Raw genomic sequence first — 18,879 nt, 5'->3', positions numbered from 1 at the left:
TACAATGCCATAGGATGTATATTACAAGATTTTATGAACTTTTAAAAACAAAGAATTTTCCACTGTTGGATTTGGATTTTGATTTGAAATGAAATTTAAGAATTTAGTGATCGTCCATTTTCAAATAATGGATGGAGCCAAGAAATAAATATATTTTTATTTTTAATTTGGTCTAAGCACGAATTTTAGAGGGCTGTAGTGTAATTTTTCCTACGTGACAATCCATTCGGGCTAGGGGTATCAATGTGTACCCACTTAACCAATACCGAACCGGAACTGAAAACCCTGGTTCTAGTTCCCTTTTTATTGGAACCAATTAGAGCCGGGTCTAAAAAAGAACTGAATTGATAGGAACTAGAACCCCTAGTTTCTATCCAATGGATACCCATGGGGTACTCGGTATTGATTTATTTTGTCATTTCTTTTCATATTCTAGATGATTTAAGGAATTCTCTTATATCAAAATTAATGCATATTATGTCAACTTCTTCAATTTTTCATATAAATTATCGATTGGAGCTTAAACTGAGTTATATCTTCGAAAGATTTATTACTTTTAATTAAGCTAAATTTTTCTTTTTAAAAAAAATCATTAATATAACAAATTATAACCAAGTTCATATGTTAATTTTTTGAAAGTAAAAAAGTTTTATAATAATTAAGTTTTTTTTTTCTCATTTGATTCTTGATAACTAGAACTAATGGATACCCATGTCTATTGGTAGTTCTGGTTCTAATTTCATTTATTTTGGAACCCGATTCGAGACTGGTACTAGGAATTGGAATCGGAACGAGAATCGGAATCAAAATAAATATAATTGTTATAGTTCTAGTTCCTTAGGAATCGAATTGGAACCGACCCATTGACACCCCTCATTTGGACCCATTAATTAAAATCTTATCATGTTTGAATATTTTCCATTAGTTAGGAAGTTAACCCTGGTTAATCCAGTTGAAATGGTAGAACTAGGCGGGTCAATTGGTTTTCTTAAAATTGAGTTTCTTCGATTGACTCAAATCGTAGAAGCTAATGGGTCTGGTCCAACCCCAGCCGTTGGATTTAATAAATCGGACGATCCATTGTTCCGTTGGACAATTTAAAAATGACCGTTTAGGATTGAGGCGTAACGGAGAAATGTCTCTACCAGTTTAAAACTTTGGAAATGTGACCGTTAGATAATATGGTCTCATTCTACGAAAACTGAGAGAGAGAGAGAGAGAGATGACCTCGACTCCATTTTGTCTTATAGAGGAGTTCTGATTCAAGATTTCTCCAGCACGAAGGTTTCTGAGGAGTTTCAGAGACGAGAAGTGAAGGCTAAGTGTTAAAATAAGGGTTATAGAGAGATGACCTCGACTCCATTTTGTCTTATTGAGTTTTTTGAGCATTTCTAGGGTTTTCGTTCGAGTTGGAGGAATTTGCAGAGATGAGTGTAAAGATTGATTCAGTACAGTGAGATCCATCGAGGGAATTTCTTCCCCATGGCTGTCCATGCTTCGTCGATTACTTCATGTCTTTCGAGCTCCTTCTCTCTCCTCTCATCGATCATTGAGTTTCTTCAATTTCAGTTCCACTGAATCTAATTTAGTATTTATTAAAGCTTCTTTGATTTTTGTAAGGTGGAGAATTTCCAAGTTTCAGTACTTGAGTAATTTTGGTTAAGTCTCTGGATTGAAACCTAATTATAACTATATTGGTCGAGTAGAGATGAGTGAGAGCAGAAGGAGAAAGATATTTGTTGATCATGTTGTTCTGCATTGGTTGATAGACTGGAAAATTTCCAAGTTTCAGTACTTTATCTTCTGCATTCGTGTAATTTTGGTTAAGTCTCTGGATTGAAACCTAGTTATAACTATATTGGTCAAGTAGAGATGAGTGAGAGCAGAAGGAGAAAGATATTTGTTGATCATGTTGCTCTGGATTGGTTGATAGACTTGAGGGCATTAATAACTAAAATCTTCTGAGAGAGATAAGGTTTGATTTTCACTCTTGTTGAGTTATATCTTCTAACTCTGTTTATAATTTTACAAATTCGTGAAATTATAATAATCCTTATGGATGTAAACTTACCTTATTATAATACTTCATTTCTTTTATGAGGGATGTTCAAGAGCCTTAAAATGATTTGTTTTGTTGGAACCCTGAAATTTCATAAACTATTTGAAAAACCCTAGATTGAAACCTCGTAGAAACAGAGAGAGAGAGAGAGAGAGAGAGAGAGAGAGAGAGAGAGAGAGAGAGAGAGAGAGAGAGAGAGAGAGAGAGACCAACTCGCTTTTTATTGATTTTCTACCCTAAGTGTATAAGAACTCATTTTAAATAACAAAAGGATATGGCACTTCATAGACATTTTAATTAAAAAACAAAATAGTGACCTCAAAACTTTGGGATAGATGATGATGAACCTCACCATTCATCATTGTTGTTGTTGTCTTCATCATCATAATTATCAAATTCACGTTTTGTGGCCATCTGATCTTACTTGTTCTATTTATTTGGGATTGGGACCCCCCCTAGTATTATGGAGTGTTTGCTGAGGTATCCTTAACATGTAATTCCAGCACATTTATTGGTTTGTAATAAAATGTCTCATGTGGATTTTAAATTCATCAATTGATACCTAAGATGAATTGGACTAATGATTTACTGGAGAAGATTAGTGATAGAACTTTGATCATACTATGTTTTGTTGCACTACGCAGAACTACAGGGTAAGGATTTGTTGTAGAAAAGATGACCTTAGGATTTTCATTAAATTTAGATTATTAGTTGCACTTGATCCCATGGTTTGAAAACTTGGTTTTGACGTCATGAATGAGATCGAGTTGTCTCGGATGATTCAACTCGTATCGTATGAGATAAACCCTTTAACTCGGTTAATAATTATTTATTCATGTATATTTTATATATATTTATTATAGATTTTTTTTTATAAAATAAATTAGATTTGAAGATGTTTAGTCATAAAATAATATTTTATTTAGATAATATGTGTTTAAATTCTAAAAGAATTAATTATTTTAATTAAATTATACAAAATCCTGGTTAACTCGGCCGAGATTTTCAAAATCTTGTCCGAGTCATTTCGTGAAATTCCGCACAATTAAGATGCCTTGTCTATCCAACTTCTTGTTGGACGATACTGAGATGATTCGGGGTAGTCATCTCCGTCTCGGACAAGATTTAGAACCATACTTAATCCAGGTAGTTTTGATGTATCTCCCTTTGTGAAGTGCCTGCTGCACATTCTTTCCTGTTTTATGTTGTAAGACTTGATTTACATGCCAAAACTTCGTTTGGGTGGACTTGCTGACTTTGTGGTTGCCTTTCAAATGATGGGGGATAAGCTGATCTTTGTTTTTTATTGGGCTTATGAAACTTCTTGAATCACATAAACTCTGAACTTTTGGTATCATACACCATTGCAGAGTACTCTGTGTTTGTAGATATTCTTGAAGTGCTCCGGCTGTGTCTGGCTTCCACGTTAGCTATTTTATATGATATTAGGATAAGGACCTATCTCTTGTTTGGTTGGAAGTAGAATAAGTAATGAGGAAAACACTATTCACAATTGTCCACAGAATAGCCTTGTTTCCTAGTTCCAACTACTGTTTTGTGGATCAGCCCATTGAAGGATAAGTCCACTTTCCATCCTTGTCCAAGAATGTGAAGAAGCCCATCCATGGAATCCATACTTTATTGCTGCAGCTAAATGCACAATTTTTAGTTGGATCCTTATTTAATGGCAATACTAAAAGGCACCTTGTCTATCTATGCGTGAGAACTTATCCTAATCGTTAGATTAAAACCTATTCCAACAGCTGGGATAAAAAACGCATAAATAACTTGACCTTCCATCATTTAGTTGTGGTCGAAGTCTTAGTTCATACTCTCCATTCATGGACCCTATGATACATTAAATTGTAGGCCATTTGCCTGGTGTTGAGATATTCAAATGGGGCCTCAGTTCCTCCTTTGCTATTAATCCAAAATCTCAAATATAGTGATCTTTTTTTTCTTTCCTATTTTAACTATGGCCTTTCTTCATCCATTGGAGCGGACTTGTGGATCCTAATGATGAACTTGATAATTGCAGTATGATATGAACCATTAGGAATAAGGGATATATGCTTGAACTGACCCTCATTTTTCTTTCTTGTCAGTAAGAATATCTTTTGCTTACTTCATTATAAGAAAAAACTACTGAGCAAATTGTTTGTGCATGTCAGAGTACCGTTGGACAACATGGTGAATAAATTAACATTCAAATCTTCTGCTTGTTCTAAAGGTGTAAGATACCTGTTGGGCATTATTAATTGTTCAAGGATGGATGATTTGTGAAGATGCTACCTTCGACTAAAGAATAAGTGCTCGAATTATGAAGTTTATGGGTTTCTTAACATGTTAGGATTACTTCCTACTGCACCACCACCTCACAAACCCCCCCACCCTGCACCCCACAAGCCCACGCCCACGTGCACACACACACACACACACCATCCCCACCCAAATCCATTTCATTAAGAAAATCTTTGCTCTTATGATTCTAAGAAAAACCACAGAACCAAATTGTTCAGTATTTATGTGAGGGTATTGTAGGACAACACTGAGTAGATTTAATAATCTTTTGCTTGTTCCGAATGGTGTCAGATACCTGCTAGTTGTAATGCCACAGACTGGTTTCAAGACCCACCTTCACCCACTTGCCTATCAAAAGAAAAAAAAAAGGATGGATATCTGTAGCTGTTATACTCTGTTATCACTTTTCATAATTTGGATTGGAATATTGTTAAATCTATTTGCAATACAATGCTGAATGGCTATCCCAGTTCTATTGTAGAACTTGTACTACTACAAACGTTTGTTGAAACTATCTATTTTGCTGATTCTGATTTATTTCTTTCACCTACTTTGACAGGTGTGGGCATTGTAAGAAGCTTGCTCCTGAGGTAACTTTCATGTTGCTAGGTTCAACTCAGGATTTTTTATACGTGCTTTACTAACCAAGCTCTTTTAGATGATTAAGGATGGAGTAATACCTTTCTTAACTAGGAGTCATTGAGCTCAAATGGATTACCAAATTGGCAATCAACACCACAGCCCTCTTAGATTTCAAATGGATCTCACTGAACTCCCAAATTTAAAATTAAAATTCAATGATGAAAAACAAGATTTTTTTGGAGTGCATAGAATTTTGTCCTCTACATCCCTATGGCATCGGATCATGTTTTTGGATGCCACAAGGTGAGCTCAACATCTCTTTGTAGGATTTGAAATCTTACTTGGTTAGTAAGGCCAGACTTACTCTTATGTTGCCTGACAGATTTTTTTTTTCTTCTTAAATGTGTACTTTTATTTTTTAGTATGAGAAAGCCGCATCTCTGTTGAGTAGCCATGACACTATTACAAAAGTTGGTGCCAATGAGTAAGTAAACAAAGAACTTGCAAGAGAGTTTGATATTAAGGGTTTCCCCACACTTAAGATTATAGGAAATGGAGGAAAGAATGTTCAAGACTACAAAGGTCCTCGGGATACTGAAGGTAAGTTGAATATTTGAAGAAACAAGTTGGTCCCGCATCAGCTGAAATAAAATCTGCAGAAGATGCTGGTAATCTTATCAGTGACAATAAGATATTAATTGTAAGTGTTTCTTTACTTACCTTTAGTATTATTTCTCCTCTTGTATTCTACGAAGTGCGAATGCTGAACAAGTTGGAAATTTTTAGGTAGGTCTGTTCCCAGAGTTTTCTGGTGAGAAATTTCAGAAATTCACAATTTTGGCTGAGAAATTGCGTTCGGACTATGATTTTGGTCATACATTGGATGTTAAACTACTTCCATGAGGGGATGCAGTGAGTGGGCCTACAGTCAGGTTGCTCAAGCCATTTGATGAACTCATCGTTGATTCGCAGGTACCATAGGATCTTCACAAATATAAGATTGCATGTCTATGTTTTGATGTATCAGATGCTAATTTTGAGTGTTATGCTACCCATGCACGACTTTCAAGGTAAATGCCTTATTTAGTTGTCGAATTGAAACCCACTTTTTTGAATGTTTTCTTTCCTCTCAGTCCATGTACATGTTGTACTTATTGTTGAATGCTGTACATGTTGTACTTATTGATGAATGCTGTTGGATTGGGAAATAAGAAGCGCTAATTTGTTTTCTTGAAGCGTCAATATCCTTCTTCTATAGAAGGAAACACCTTGCCCAAGAACATTTAAATCACCTGCTTTTGATTATGCAATCAATCTAAACATGGAAATACCTATTTTAAATAAACATTTCTTTACTCATCTTATGGTTCCTTCTGTTAACATTTTACACCTCTTTACTGGTTCCAATTTTCTGTAATTGTTCCCTTTTTGGATATAAGACTTACCATAAGAGCAAGGTCCAATAGATGTTCCTGTTTTTTATTGCTGCATTGATGTCAAGTCCTTCATTGTGGTTTCACTGGAAGCTAAAACTTGTTCTCGTGTAACATTTAGTATTTGTTGATTGATCAATTGATGCATTTCTGGGATGTATTTTGTCCTAGTCCCCCCTTTAAATGGCTTTACTGATAAAAATATTCTTTGTAATGGCAATTTCGCAATGGGATAGGCCATGCTCTTTTTAAACTTCAGCAGTGATCTTGCTGATGCTTTGAAATCGAAATTCCATGATGTTGCTGAGCAATACAAAGGAAAGGGTGCATGCTTTCTAGTGGGTGATCTTGAGGCCAATCAAGGTGTTTCCAGGTAATTTCTATTTTATTTTTATTCAATATACATGTCTTATATTGGTATATATGTCACTTAGTATCGTTATAACGAGGTTTGTTATTGGTTTGCATGAACAGTATTTTGGCCTAAAAGACGATCAGGTGCCACTCATTGTCATTCAAAACAATGATGGCCAGAAATACCTTAAACCAAATTTGGAACCGGATCATATCACAGCTTGGTTGAAGGAATACATGGTGATGCTTCTAGTTCTTTCATTGCCAATCATTTGGTATACACTAAGATTTTTTTTTACTAACTAAGATTGATTTTAATCCTTACCAAGAGTCGTTTTGCTCAAATGGATTACCACATTGGCAATCCAACAACACAGCCCCCTACATTTCATGGAAAAACTCATCCAAAAAAAGAATTTTCAAAAAAAAAAAAAACACTTTTGGACTTGATCCGAGGTTTCGAAAATGGATGGCTACCGATCTTCCACCTAACTCCCAAATTTAAAATTATACGGTGAAAAATAACTTTTTTTTGAAATTTTATTTTTTCGAAGTTCATAGAATTTAGTCCTCTACAAACCTGGAAGCATCGGATCATGGTTTTGGAGGTCACAACCACAAGTTGAGCCCAAGGACCCTTAGTAAGGGTGAAATCCTTACTTAGTTGTAAGGCTAGTTGGACTCTTTGGTATATGATGTGCTGCTGTTGCATCAATAGTTTTCTGACTTGAGTACTTGCAGGATGGCAGTTTGAAGCCATACAAGAAGTCAGAACCTATTCCTGACAATGAACCTATTAAGGTGGTGGTTGGTGACAGTTTACAGGATCTTGTGTTCAACTCTGGAAAAAATGGTATCCATTTGTAAAAAAAGTCCTTATATTGTTCTAGATCATGGAATTATCCAATGTTTTATTGCAAAGTAGATGACATGCTTAACAATGTTTTGTAAATTTTCTTGAGAGCTGCTATTAGCACCCCAAATTTTACTCATACCACTCCAATTCTTAAATTATTTATCACATCCTAATTAAACTGGTTAGCCATTTGTTTTTACACTAGTGTTGTAGTTTCTTATCGATATGAGGTACCTGTGTTTTTCCAAAAGATAAAACCTAATGGTTCTGGTTCTTATCGTTTCGGTTCCATTTTAGACCAGACTCTAATCAATTTCGGAAAGAAGGTAAACGAATTGGGGTTTTTGATTTTGATTAGGTGGGTACACCCATGCCCACTTGTTTGAAAGATATCTCTTTCGATTATGTTTTATATATTTAGCTTAAGTTCAACAAAATATTGGGATCAATGCATTTCTTTATTTCTTTCTTTCTTTTCTGTTTTCGTCATTTTTTATTTTATTTATTTTTTATTGTGGTGGTTTATTAGATGCAATTGTAGCTCCCTATCTATTAGTTAACAAGACCATGGTTGTTACTCTAGACGTGCATTTTCTTAGTTCGCCTATTTTCTAAAGAACTTATTTTGTGCAAGATGTTCATTTTTTTCCTACTATAAAATTGAATTATTGTTTTCAAATATCACAATTTCCTTTTTTGCTTTTGCCAATCTTTTTTGTCGATTGTTCTCTTCACAATTTCTGTGTTTCGATTTTGGAATGCTCAGTGATAATCCACTGAATCTAATTTAGTTTTATTAAAGCTGAAATGTTCTTCTCAAACTCATTTCGCAATTTTCTTTGATTTTTGTAACATGGAGAGTTTCCAAGTTTTCATTACTTTATTTTCTGTATTCAAGTAACTAGGTTAAGTTTTTGGATTGGAACCTAATTACAAGTATATTGGTGAAGTAGATATGAGTGAGAGGCGAAGGAGAAAGAGGTTTGGATTGGTCGATCCATGATATTAATAACCAAAATCTTTTGAGAGAGATAAGGTTTGATTCTTACTCTCGTTGATGTTATTTCTTTTAACTCTGTTTATAATTTTACAACTTAGTGAAATTCATGGTTCTTATTGGAATTGATCACCAATAAAAAAAAAGTTGAACTTTTTCGAAATTTCAACCTGTAATAATCCCATGTAAATTTATCCATAAATTTATGTTTTTTTTTTAATAAAGTTAATTTTCAATTATAGTCTTTCGAGTTTTGTTCGAGGTGGAGGAATTTGTAGAGATGATGAGTAAAGATCAAAGGATATGTTATGTCTGGTACAATGAGATCCATCGAGGGCTAGTTTTCTATTTTTTTTATTAGGGAAGTTGAATAACTCGAGAATAGTTTGTTTTGTTGGAATCTAGAATCTCATAAACTAATCGAAACCGTAGATTGAAGGCTAGTAGAATCAGGGATTCTCATATTTTTTTATAATTATTTTCTACCCTAAGTGTTTTAAGAACTCATTTTAAATAACAAAAGGATATGGCTCTTAACAGACTTTGATAAAAAAACAAGATTTGTTTAGTGACCCCAAATCTTTGGGATAGGTCCTTGATTGATGATGATACTCGTCTGTGATCTTCATTGGTTATCATCATTCGTCATCATCATCGTTATTGTCGTTGTCCCTGGTCGTTGTCGTCGTCATCATTGTCATCATCATCATCAAATCCTTGCCTAAAACATTGGGATTGATTGAATGAATCTTGTTCATCAATTCATTTTTGTCTAAAGCCATGTCTATCGGTCTTAAATGAATTGTATGAATGCATTAACAATGGATTGGGGTCAACTTTGTAGTGTAAAAACATATACTACACAAACTCTTAGTTATTTATGATCTCAATCAACACTAAAAATTAAACTAATCTTCTTTTTATCAATTAAAATGACCTTACTAAACGTAAACTTGATATTGAAGCATGATATATAAGATTAAATGTTGCAATCCTTCTTCGATATTGAAATGCTCAGTGATAATCTCGTGTGACAAGTATTTTGAAATCCATTACTTGACTCTTTTCTTGTATGCAGCTATTGTCATTGCATATAGAGAAGGGAGATGGTTGGTTTTGAATCTCAGAAGGTATTGTTTGAAGATGTTTTTAGCAATTGATGACGGCTATTTTTTTTTTTGAATTTTCATACATAAGAATTTGTATAACCATTTTTCTTTTGATTCTTCCATACTTTTAATCTCAATCAACCTCATCATCGTAGGTAAGATCAAATAATAAAGAAATATATTAGAGAAGCTTCTAATTATTTCTGCTATATGGTTATTAGAATGCTTCTGAAGTAGTCTCTTTAATTTTTGAATTCATATTGATAATCTCATGCAATGACAATTTTTATTATCTATTTCTGTGTGTGTATGTGTGTGCGTGTGTGTGTATGTGTGTGTTTTAAATTTAGAATGCATTATTCTTTTTTTTTCTTGGTGTGCAGCCTATTGTCATTACTGATAGAATCATGGTGGTTTTGATATATTTTGTGTTTTCACATGGAGCTTTGGCATGCTTGTGTTGGTCCTTTTGCAACGGTGCATCGTGAAGGAGAGTGCATTTCCTATTTTCCTCCGGAGGACATATCTAGTTGGTAAGCTCGAATGTTTCAGAAATTTTAAATCTCCGTATTTTGTTGAATTTCAAAATTGTCTTTTTTTGCATTGTTACACTCCTTTTTCTAAGAAAATTGATGTTGTTTTTCGTTAGGTTTGTTTTAAAGGGCTTTGGAGGTATGGTTTATTGTTTCTCTATTTCTAAACTTGCCTGTTAGAATAAATTTGTTATTTATCAGTTTTTGACTTCCGACCTAGGTTGAAACGTCTACAAATTAGTTCTTTGATCAATTGACGCTAGTTTATTACCTTCCTTGTTAAATTTATCCGAATTTGTTTGGATGGACACTAATTGCTCCTTTTTTAGATTCTAAGGAAAGAGCTTACTGTTTTCTTTTTCGTTCTTTTTTTGGTTATTTGCCTAATTTTCTTCATGTACTCAGCCATGTTAGTCCACAAAATGGCCAACCAAGAAGCCTTTTGATCTTGGAACAGGTGTGCAGTAACTCTCCAATGTTCATTTTGCTTATTCAAGGTACCTGTGTTTTGTTTGTGTTGTTTTTGTTACCAATGTAAGTTTCATTCAACCTTGATCATTTTTTTTCTCTTTTTGTTTAGTAAGAGAGTTGAACATATATGAAGGGAAAAAAGAAAATTCCATATCTCATCAAAAGCATTAATATTTTCTTTATCCTTTTACATATCCAGCTTTAGGAGAATCATGAGGAATTGATCGACAGAACAGTTCTCGGGATTACCTTTCATCTATAGCCTTTTGAACTGCTTGATCTACAACGGGGGTATGGCTTGTCCCTTGTAATACCTAGTGTTATATTGATTGCTATAGTCAATTCATTAGGGGCATTTTTCTAATTACTCTGTCATTATATTCTTTATGTATGCATAAAAGGACTAAAAGTCTAAATTTATCTATATGTGTTATTATGATGGGTTTTTAGTTTTCTTTAATATATGGTTCTTTATAATTTGTTCATTTTACATCTTTTGTAAAGGTTGCAAGAGCAATTGGTTGGGGTCTCGTGGAATAGTGTGATAAATGGTGAAACGGGAAGGTATCTCTGTAATAAATGTCTCATTTGGATTTTAGTAAGGTGTAGTGCAATTTTGGGAAGCCCTACATGGTGAGCCTCTAGGAAAAAACTCAAATGTTGCTTAAAACATACTTTTGAATGGTTTATGCAATCCTTGGTCTTCATCTTTGGCATTCATTATGTAAAATATTGATTTGTTATGTTCTTAATATAGTAAACCTTCAATATAAAACACAAGTTCTTTTATTAACGACAATGATAAAGTGGTTATGATTTTATAATTTATTATTATATTTCTATATTTCACTTTTCTATAAATATCACAGCTTTCATTAAATTGTAGCTTTAATGATTGTACAGGGCGTCCACTTAGCTGCTTATATACCTATCTAGCCACAATTATTGTTGAGTGACCAATGTAAAACTATCTCGCGAGTTGTTGCTCATTTATATGTTTCTGTCTATGGTACAACTTTGCAATTTTTTATTTGCCCTTGCAATGTAAACAAACACTGTTGTCTTGCATTGTATAAAAGGTCACCCTAATATTAACTTTGTCATATGCAAGTTTCTTTTACTTTATCTTATTGTGCACAATTAGTTCCTTGGAAAATCTGCCTTCCATAGTCAACTTAATGGTTGATGTCCTCATGACATCTCCAACTGATTACTTGCACATGCTCATGATGCATACATCTTTAAATTTAGCATCTATTTGCATTATACTCTTCAACGTTCAAAGCCGGTACATATTTCAGTATTGAAGCCTTTTTTGGTATGCAAAATCCATATTTTCCTATGCACTCTTTTTAAGTGTCTCCAAACTGCCCAAGGATTATCATTTTATAGATAATTCATTGGTTCATGGGTTCTTGGTGCTTTTAAGCCAGCTAGTACTGAACCTGGTGCATTTTTTCAGGTACTCCTTTGTACCTGGCTCTTGAAATGTTGGTGTGTGAACAACAGCCAACCATGCTGCCAACTTATGGTCTCTTGGGGTTATTTGGTATGTCTCAACTTTTTCCTAATTTATTTTGCATTCTGCAATAATTATATTTTACCTCCATATATAAATCATTGAACTTTGTCTCTAGTTTAGTTTAGTCCAAAATGGTTCTTAAATCTGTTTCATGTTCATACGATTTGGTAATTGTTTCTTAGTTTATTAAATATTTTTTTTCATTTGAATCTCTCCTTCTCTCTCCGTTTTAATTTTCCTGGCATCATAGCTTAGGTGGAAATGATTGTTGGGTCTGCTCTACCATGCTCGATCCTTTTAGTTGCAACTTAGAGTTCTCTGATATATATTTTTGGTTCCTTAGGATTCCGCTTGTTGTACCTTTATTTCTTCATTTTGAATAATAATTATAAGAATAATGATGAATGCACATGGTTTTGGTACGAAGCATATGTGGCAAGGGCGAAGAATTGCACATATTTTCCTGTGTGTCCATATATGGCTCTGTGACCTTGCCACATCGGCCGCGTACTCGACCGAGTTCCAAAACTACGTGCATTCATCAGGACTTTAATTATAACCAAATCTTCAATTGGGCTAAATTTCATAAGAGAAACGGACACAATAAGTGTTTTTTCAAAATTAATCGTTCCTTTGGATTTAGCTTGCTGTATCTTTATTTCTTCATTTTGAACAACTACCTTTTGAGAAAGATAGAGGACATTAAGGTAGGCACATAATTGAAATATATGTCGTACTCACACAATAATTGTTTAAAATTATTATTATGTTAATACTAATACGTTAGTGGATATTTCATTAGGTCTCTTTCTGTTATGTTCTATATATTTAGCTTAGTGATATTCCACTAAATCTAATTTAGTATTTCTCAAAGCTGAAATATTCTTCTCAAACTCATTTTGTAAGCTTCTTTTATTTTAGTAAGGGGGCGAGTTTCCAAGTTTTCATTACTTTATTTTTTGCATTCAAGTTACTAGGTTAAGTTTTTGGATTAAAACCTAATTATAATTATATTGGTGAAGTAGATATGAGTGAGAGATGAAGGAGAAAGAGGTTTGGATTGGTTGATCCATCATATTAATAACCAAAATCTTCTGAGAGAGATAAGGTTTGGTTCTCATTCTCGTTGATGTTATTTCTTCCAACCCTGTTTATAATTTTACAAATTAGTAAAATTCATGGTTCTTATTGGAAATGAATACCTATAAAGAAAAGTTGAATTTTTTCAAATTTCATCCTTTAATAATCCCATGTAAATTTATTCATAAATTTATGTTTTTGTAGAAGGTAATTTTCTGTTACACTCTTTCGGGTTTCGTCCAAGGTGGAGGAATTTTCGGAGATGATGCGTAAAGATTGAAGGATATATTATGTCTGGTATAGTGAGATCCATCGAGGGCTTGTTCTCTATTTCCTTCATCAGGGAAGTTGAATAACCCGAGAATAGTTTATTTTTGTTAGAACCCCTAATCTTATAAACTAAATTAAACCGTAGATTGAAGGTTAGTAAAAACAGTGATCCTCATATTTTTTTACATATTAATTTTCTACCCTAAATGTGTATAATAACTCATTTTAAATAACAAAAGGATATGGCTCATGACAGACTTTGATGAAAAAAACAAGATTTGTTTAGTGACCCCAAATCTTTGGGGATAGGTCTTTGATGATGATGATACTCATCATTCATCATCTGTGATCGTCATTTGTTATCATCATTCATCATCATCATCGTTATTGTCATTGTCGTTGGTTGTCGTTGTCGTCATCATCATCTTCATCAGAGCCTTGCCCAAAACATTGAGATTGATTGAATGAATCTTGTTCCTCAATTGATGTTTGTTCAATGCCATGCCTATTATACTGAAATGAATTGTATGAATGCATTATCAAAGGATTGGGACCAACTTTGTAGTGCAAAAAGGTATACTACAAAGACTCGTAGTTCTTTAAGATCTCAATTAACACTAAAAATTAAACTAATCTTCTTTCTATCAATTAAAATGACCATACTAAAAGTAAACTCGATATTGAAGCATGAAAATGTTGCAATTTTCCTTCGATATTGAAATGATTAGTGATAATTTCATGTGACAAGTATTTTGAAAGCCATTATTCAACACTTTTCTTGTATGCAGCTATTGTCATTGCATATAAAGAATGGTGGTGGTTGGTTTCGAATCTCACTAGGTATTTTTTGAAGATGGTTTAGCAATTGATGATGGCTACTTTTTTCTTTGAATTTTTCATACCTATGAATTTGTATAACCGTTTTTCTTTTGAATCTTCCATACTTTTAATCTTAATCAACTTCATCATCATAGACAAGATCATATAAGAAAGAATATATTAGAGAAACTTCTAATTAGTTCTGCTATATGGTTATTAGAAGGCTTCTGAAGTAGTATAATCTCATGCAATGACAATTTTTGTTATCTATTTCTGTGTGTGTGTGTTTTTTTTTTTAAAATTTGGAATACATTATTCGATTCTTTTCTTGGTGTGCAGCCTATAGTATTATTGATAGAATCGTAGTGGTTTTGATATCTCTGTTATTTTGTGTTTTTCCACATTACTTTGGCATGCTTGTGTTGGTCCTTTTGCGACGGTGCATCGTAAAGGAGAGTGCATTTTCTATTTTCCATGGGAGGACATATCTAGCTGGTAAGCTTGATTTTTTTAGAAATTTGAAATCTCTGTATTTTATTGACATTCAAAATTATCTTTTCTTTTTTTGTGTGTGTGTGTTGTTTCACACATTTTTCTAAGAAAATTGATGTTGTTTTGGTTTGGTTTGTTTTAAAGGGTTTTGTAGGTATGATTTCTTGTTTATTTATTTCTTAACTTGCTTGCTAGAAAAAAATTGTTATTGATTAGTTTCTGACTTCCGATGTAGGTTGAAGCATTTACGAATCAGTTCTTTGAGAAATTTACACTAGTTTATTAACTTCCTTGGTAAATTTATCCGAATTTATTTTAATGGACACCAATTGCTCCTTTTTTAGATTCTAAGGAAAGAGATTATTTTTTCCTTTTTCGTTCATTTTTTTGTTATTTGCCTAGTTTTCTTCCGGTACTCAGTCATGTGAGTCCACAAAATGACCAACCAAGAAGCTTGTTGATCTTGGGGGCAGGTGTGTAGTAACTCTCCAATGTTCATTTTGCTTATTCAAGGTACCTGTTTTTGTTTGTGTTGTTTCTGTTACCAATGTAAGTTCAATTCAACCTTAATCTTTTTTTTTTCTTCTCTCTTTGTTTAGTATGGGACTTGAACATATATGAAAGGAAAATAGAAAAATCCCTATCTCATCACAAGCATTAATATTTTCTTTATCCTTTTACATATCCAGTTTTGGGGAATCATGAGGAATCGATCAACAAAACAGTTTTTGGGCTTACATCTACTGCATCTTGAACTGCTTAATCTGCAGCATGGGTACGGATTGTCCTTTGTAATGCCTAGTGTTATATTGATTGCTATAGTCAATTCATTAGAAGCATTTTTCCGATTACTCTGTCATTATATTCATTATATATGCAAAAAAGGCCTAAATTTATTTACATGTGTTATTATGATGGATTTGTAGTTCTCTTTAGTATATGGTTCTTTATAATTTGTTCATTTTATAACTTTTGTAAAGGTTGCAAGTGCAAATGGGTGGGGACTCGTGGAATAGTGTGAATTATACTCTTCAACATTCAAAGACCGTACATATTTCAGTATTCAAGCCTTTTTTGGTATGTAAAATCCATATTTTCCTAGGCACTCATTTTAGTGTCTCCAAACTGCCCTAGAAATATCATTCTATAGATAGTTCATTGGTTCACGGTTCTCGGTGCTTTTAAGCCATTTAGTACTGAACTTGGTGCATTTTTCAGGTACTTTGTACATGGCTTCTGAATAGCTGGTGTGTGGACAACAACCAACCTTGCTGCCAACTTATGGTCTCTCCATGCTGCCAACTTATGGTCTCTCGGGGTTATTTGGTATGTCACAACGTTTTCCTAATTTATTTTGCATTGTGCAATAATTAGATTTTACCTTCATATATAAGTCATTGAACCTTGTCTGTAGTTTACTTTAGTCTAAAATGATTCTTAAATATGTTTCATGTTCATACGATTTGGTAATTGTTTCTTAGTTTATTAATTTTCTTTTTCATTTGAATATGTCCCTCTCTCTCCGTTTTAATTTTTCTGGCATCATAGCTTGGGTGGGAATGATTGTTGGGTCTGCTATACCATGTTCGATCCTTTTAGTTGTACCTTTATTTCTTCATTTTGAACAATAATTACAAGATTAATGATGAATGCACACGGTTTTAGTACGCGGCATATGTGGCAAGGGCGAAGAATTGCACATATTTTTCCTGTGTGTCCCAATGAAAAAGATATATGGTTCTGTGCCCTTGCCATGTAGGTTCGCGTACCTAACCGCGTACCGCGTGCATTCATTAGGACTTTAATTATAACCAAATCTTCAATTGGGCTAAATTTCAGAAGAGAAGCGGACACAATAAGTGTTGTCTTAAAACTAATCGTTCCTTTGGATTCAGCTTGTTGTACTTTTATTTTCTCATTTTAAATTAAAACTACCCTTTGAGAAGGATAGAGGACATTAAGGTAGGCACATAATTGAAATATATGTCTTACTTATTCAGTAATTATTTAAAACTATTATTTTGTTAATACGTTAGTGGATATTTCATTAGGTCTCTTTCTGTTATGTTCTATATATTTAGCTTAGTGATAATCCACTAAATCTAATTTAGTATTTATCAAAGCTGAAATATTATTCTCAAACTCATTTCGTAAGCTTCTTCTATTTTAGTAAGGTGGAGAGTTTCCTAGTTTTCATTACTTTATCTTTTGCATTCAAGTAACTAGGTTAAGTTTTTGGATTAAAAACTAATTATAATTATATTAGTGAAGTAGATATGAGTGAGAGATGAAGGAGAAAGAGGTTTGGATTGGTCGATCCATAATATTATTAATCAAAATCTTCTGAGAGGTAAGGTTTGATTCTCATTCTTGTTGATGTTATTTCTTTTAACCCTGTTTATAATTTTACAAATTAGTAAAATTTATGGTTAATATTGGAAATGAACACCTATAAAAAAAATGTTGAACTTTTTCCAAATTTCATCCTTTAATAATCCCATGTAAATTTATTCAAAAATTTATGTTTTTTTAAAAGTAATTTTCTATTACACTCTTCCGGGTTTCGTCCAAGGTGGAGGAATTTGTAAAGATGACGCGATAAGATCGAAGGGTACGTTATGTTTGGTACAGTGAGATCCATCAAGGGCTTGTTCTCTATTTCCTTCATCAGGGAAGTTAAATAACCTAAGAATAGTTTATTTTTGTTAGAACCCAGAATCTTATAAACTAATTGAAACTGTAGATTGAAGGCTAGTAGAAACAGTGATCCTCATGTTTTTTTATATATTAATTTCTACCCTAAATGTGTTTAAGAACTCACTTTAAATAACAAAAGGATATGGCTCATGACAGACTTTGATAAAAAAACAAGAGTTGTTTAGTGACCCCAAATCTTTGGGGATAGGTCTTTGATGATGATGATGATACTCATTAGTCATCATCTGTGATCGTCATTCGTCATCATCATTCATCATCATCGTTATTGTCATTGTTGTTGGTCGTTGTCGTCGTCATCATCATCTTCATCAAAGCCTTGCCCAAAATATTGGGATTGATTGAATGAATCTTGTTCCTTAATTCATGTTTGTCTAATGCCGTGCCTATTATGCTGAAATGAATTGTATGAATGCAATATCAAAGGATTGGGACCAACTTTGTAGTGTAAAATAGTATACTACAAAGACTCTTAGTTATTTCTGATCTCAATTAAAACTAAAAATTAATCTGATCTTCTTTCTATCAATTAAAATGACCTTACTAGAAGTAAACTTGATATTGAAGCATGATATATAAGATTAAATGTTGCAATCCTCCTTCGATATTGAAATGATTAGTGATAATCTCATGTGACAAGTATTTTGAAATCTATTAATCGATCCTTTTCTTGTATGCAGCTATTGTCATTGCATATAGAGAAGGGTGGTGGTTGGTTTCGAATCTAACGAGGTATTTTTTGAAGATGTTTTAGCAATTGATGATGGCTACTTTTTTCTTTGAATTTTTCATACCTATGAATTTGTATAACCGTTTTTCTTTTGAATCTTCCATACTTTTCATCTCAATCATCTTCATCATCATAGACAAGATCATATAAGAAAGAAATATATTAGAGAAGCTTCTAATTAGTTCTGTGTTAAATAAGTCTGTGTCTTTTTAGTCTTTTCCTCTACTCATCTTATGTAATACTTATATAGCCTAATTAGGGCTAATTAATCTCAATCTTCTTTTCTCTCATTTTGAACTTGGTATCAGAGCCAAGCTCTCTCTACCTCCATCAAACCCCACTCCTTCCGCTACAAACTCCATCGACTTGTTCTTCCTTAAATCATCACCCAATTTCTCTCGCCTTCAATTCATATCACCCCTGTGGGGGTTTTCTATCGCTACACACTCTAATTGCATCATGCGATAGAGAGAGGTAAGAACCATTCAAAGCCTACGATCAGGCTGTACTCTCAGCAATGATGCTGGTTAGTGCCTGCGACACCCAAGGTGGGTGT

At 33.3% G+C, this 18,879-nt stretch overlaps 1 protein-coding gene across 9 annotated transcripts in view; it reads left to right on the top strand.

Moving 5' to 3' along the window:
* The first annotated feature begins 1,150 nt into the window (after positions 1–1,150).
* LOC147409894 (uncharacterized) overlaps positions 1,151–18,879 on the top strand; it is a 45,407-nt gene continuing 27,678 nt past the window's right edge. For 5 of the 9 annotated variants that reach the window (XR_015175460.1, XR_015175459.1, XR_015175458.1 and 2 more), the window contains exons 1-20: positions 1,151–1,975; positions 4,920–5,245; positions 5,365–5,642; positions 5,729–5,914; positions 6,612–6,748; positions 6,850–6,969; positions 7,471–7,582; positions 8,539–8,621; positions 9,661–9,712; positions 10,075–10,721; positions 10,895–10,986; positions 11,200–11,259; positions 12,158–12,244; positions 13,243–13,325; positions 13,505–14,407; positions 14,839–14,881; positions 15,114–15,653; positions 15,859–15,955; positions 16,097–16,204; positions 18,274–18,325. Coding sequence is in view for 2 of the 9 variants with exons in the window: in XM_086431994.1 (XP_086288120.1) it covers positions 15,580–15,653; positions 15,859–15,955; positions 16,097–16,204; positions 17,153–17,158 (285 nt within the window). In the remaining 7 variants the exon portion in view is untranslated. Of the gene's footprint in view, positions 1,976–4,919; positions 5,246–5,364; positions 5,643–5,728; positions 5,915–6,611; positions 6,749–6,849; positions 6,970–7,470; positions 7,583–8,538; positions 8,622–9,660; positions 9,713–10,074; positions 10,722–10,894; positions 10,987–11,199; positions 11,260–12,157; positions 12,245–13,242; positions 13,326–13,504; positions 14,408–14,838; positions 14,882–15,113; positions 15,654–15,858; positions 15,956–16,096; positions 16,205–17,149; positions 18,247–18,273; positions 18,326–18,879 lie in introns of those variants that run through there. The other 4 variants (XR_015175462.1, XM_086431994.1, XM_086431993.1 and 1 more) reach the window with 4 other exon arrangements.

This window comes from Akebia trifoliata, chromosome 2, assembly GCF_017979445.1.
Source record: "Akebia trifoliata isolate Shusen 1 chromosome 2, ASM1797944v1, whole genome shotgun sequence".
Lineage (NCBI taxonomy): Eukaryota > Viridiplantae > Streptophyta > Magnoliopsida > Ranunculales > Lardizabalaceae > Akebia > Akebia trifoliata.
Note: the sequence above shows the minus strand (reverse complement) of the source record. Positions and strands in the feature narration are given on the sequence as shown.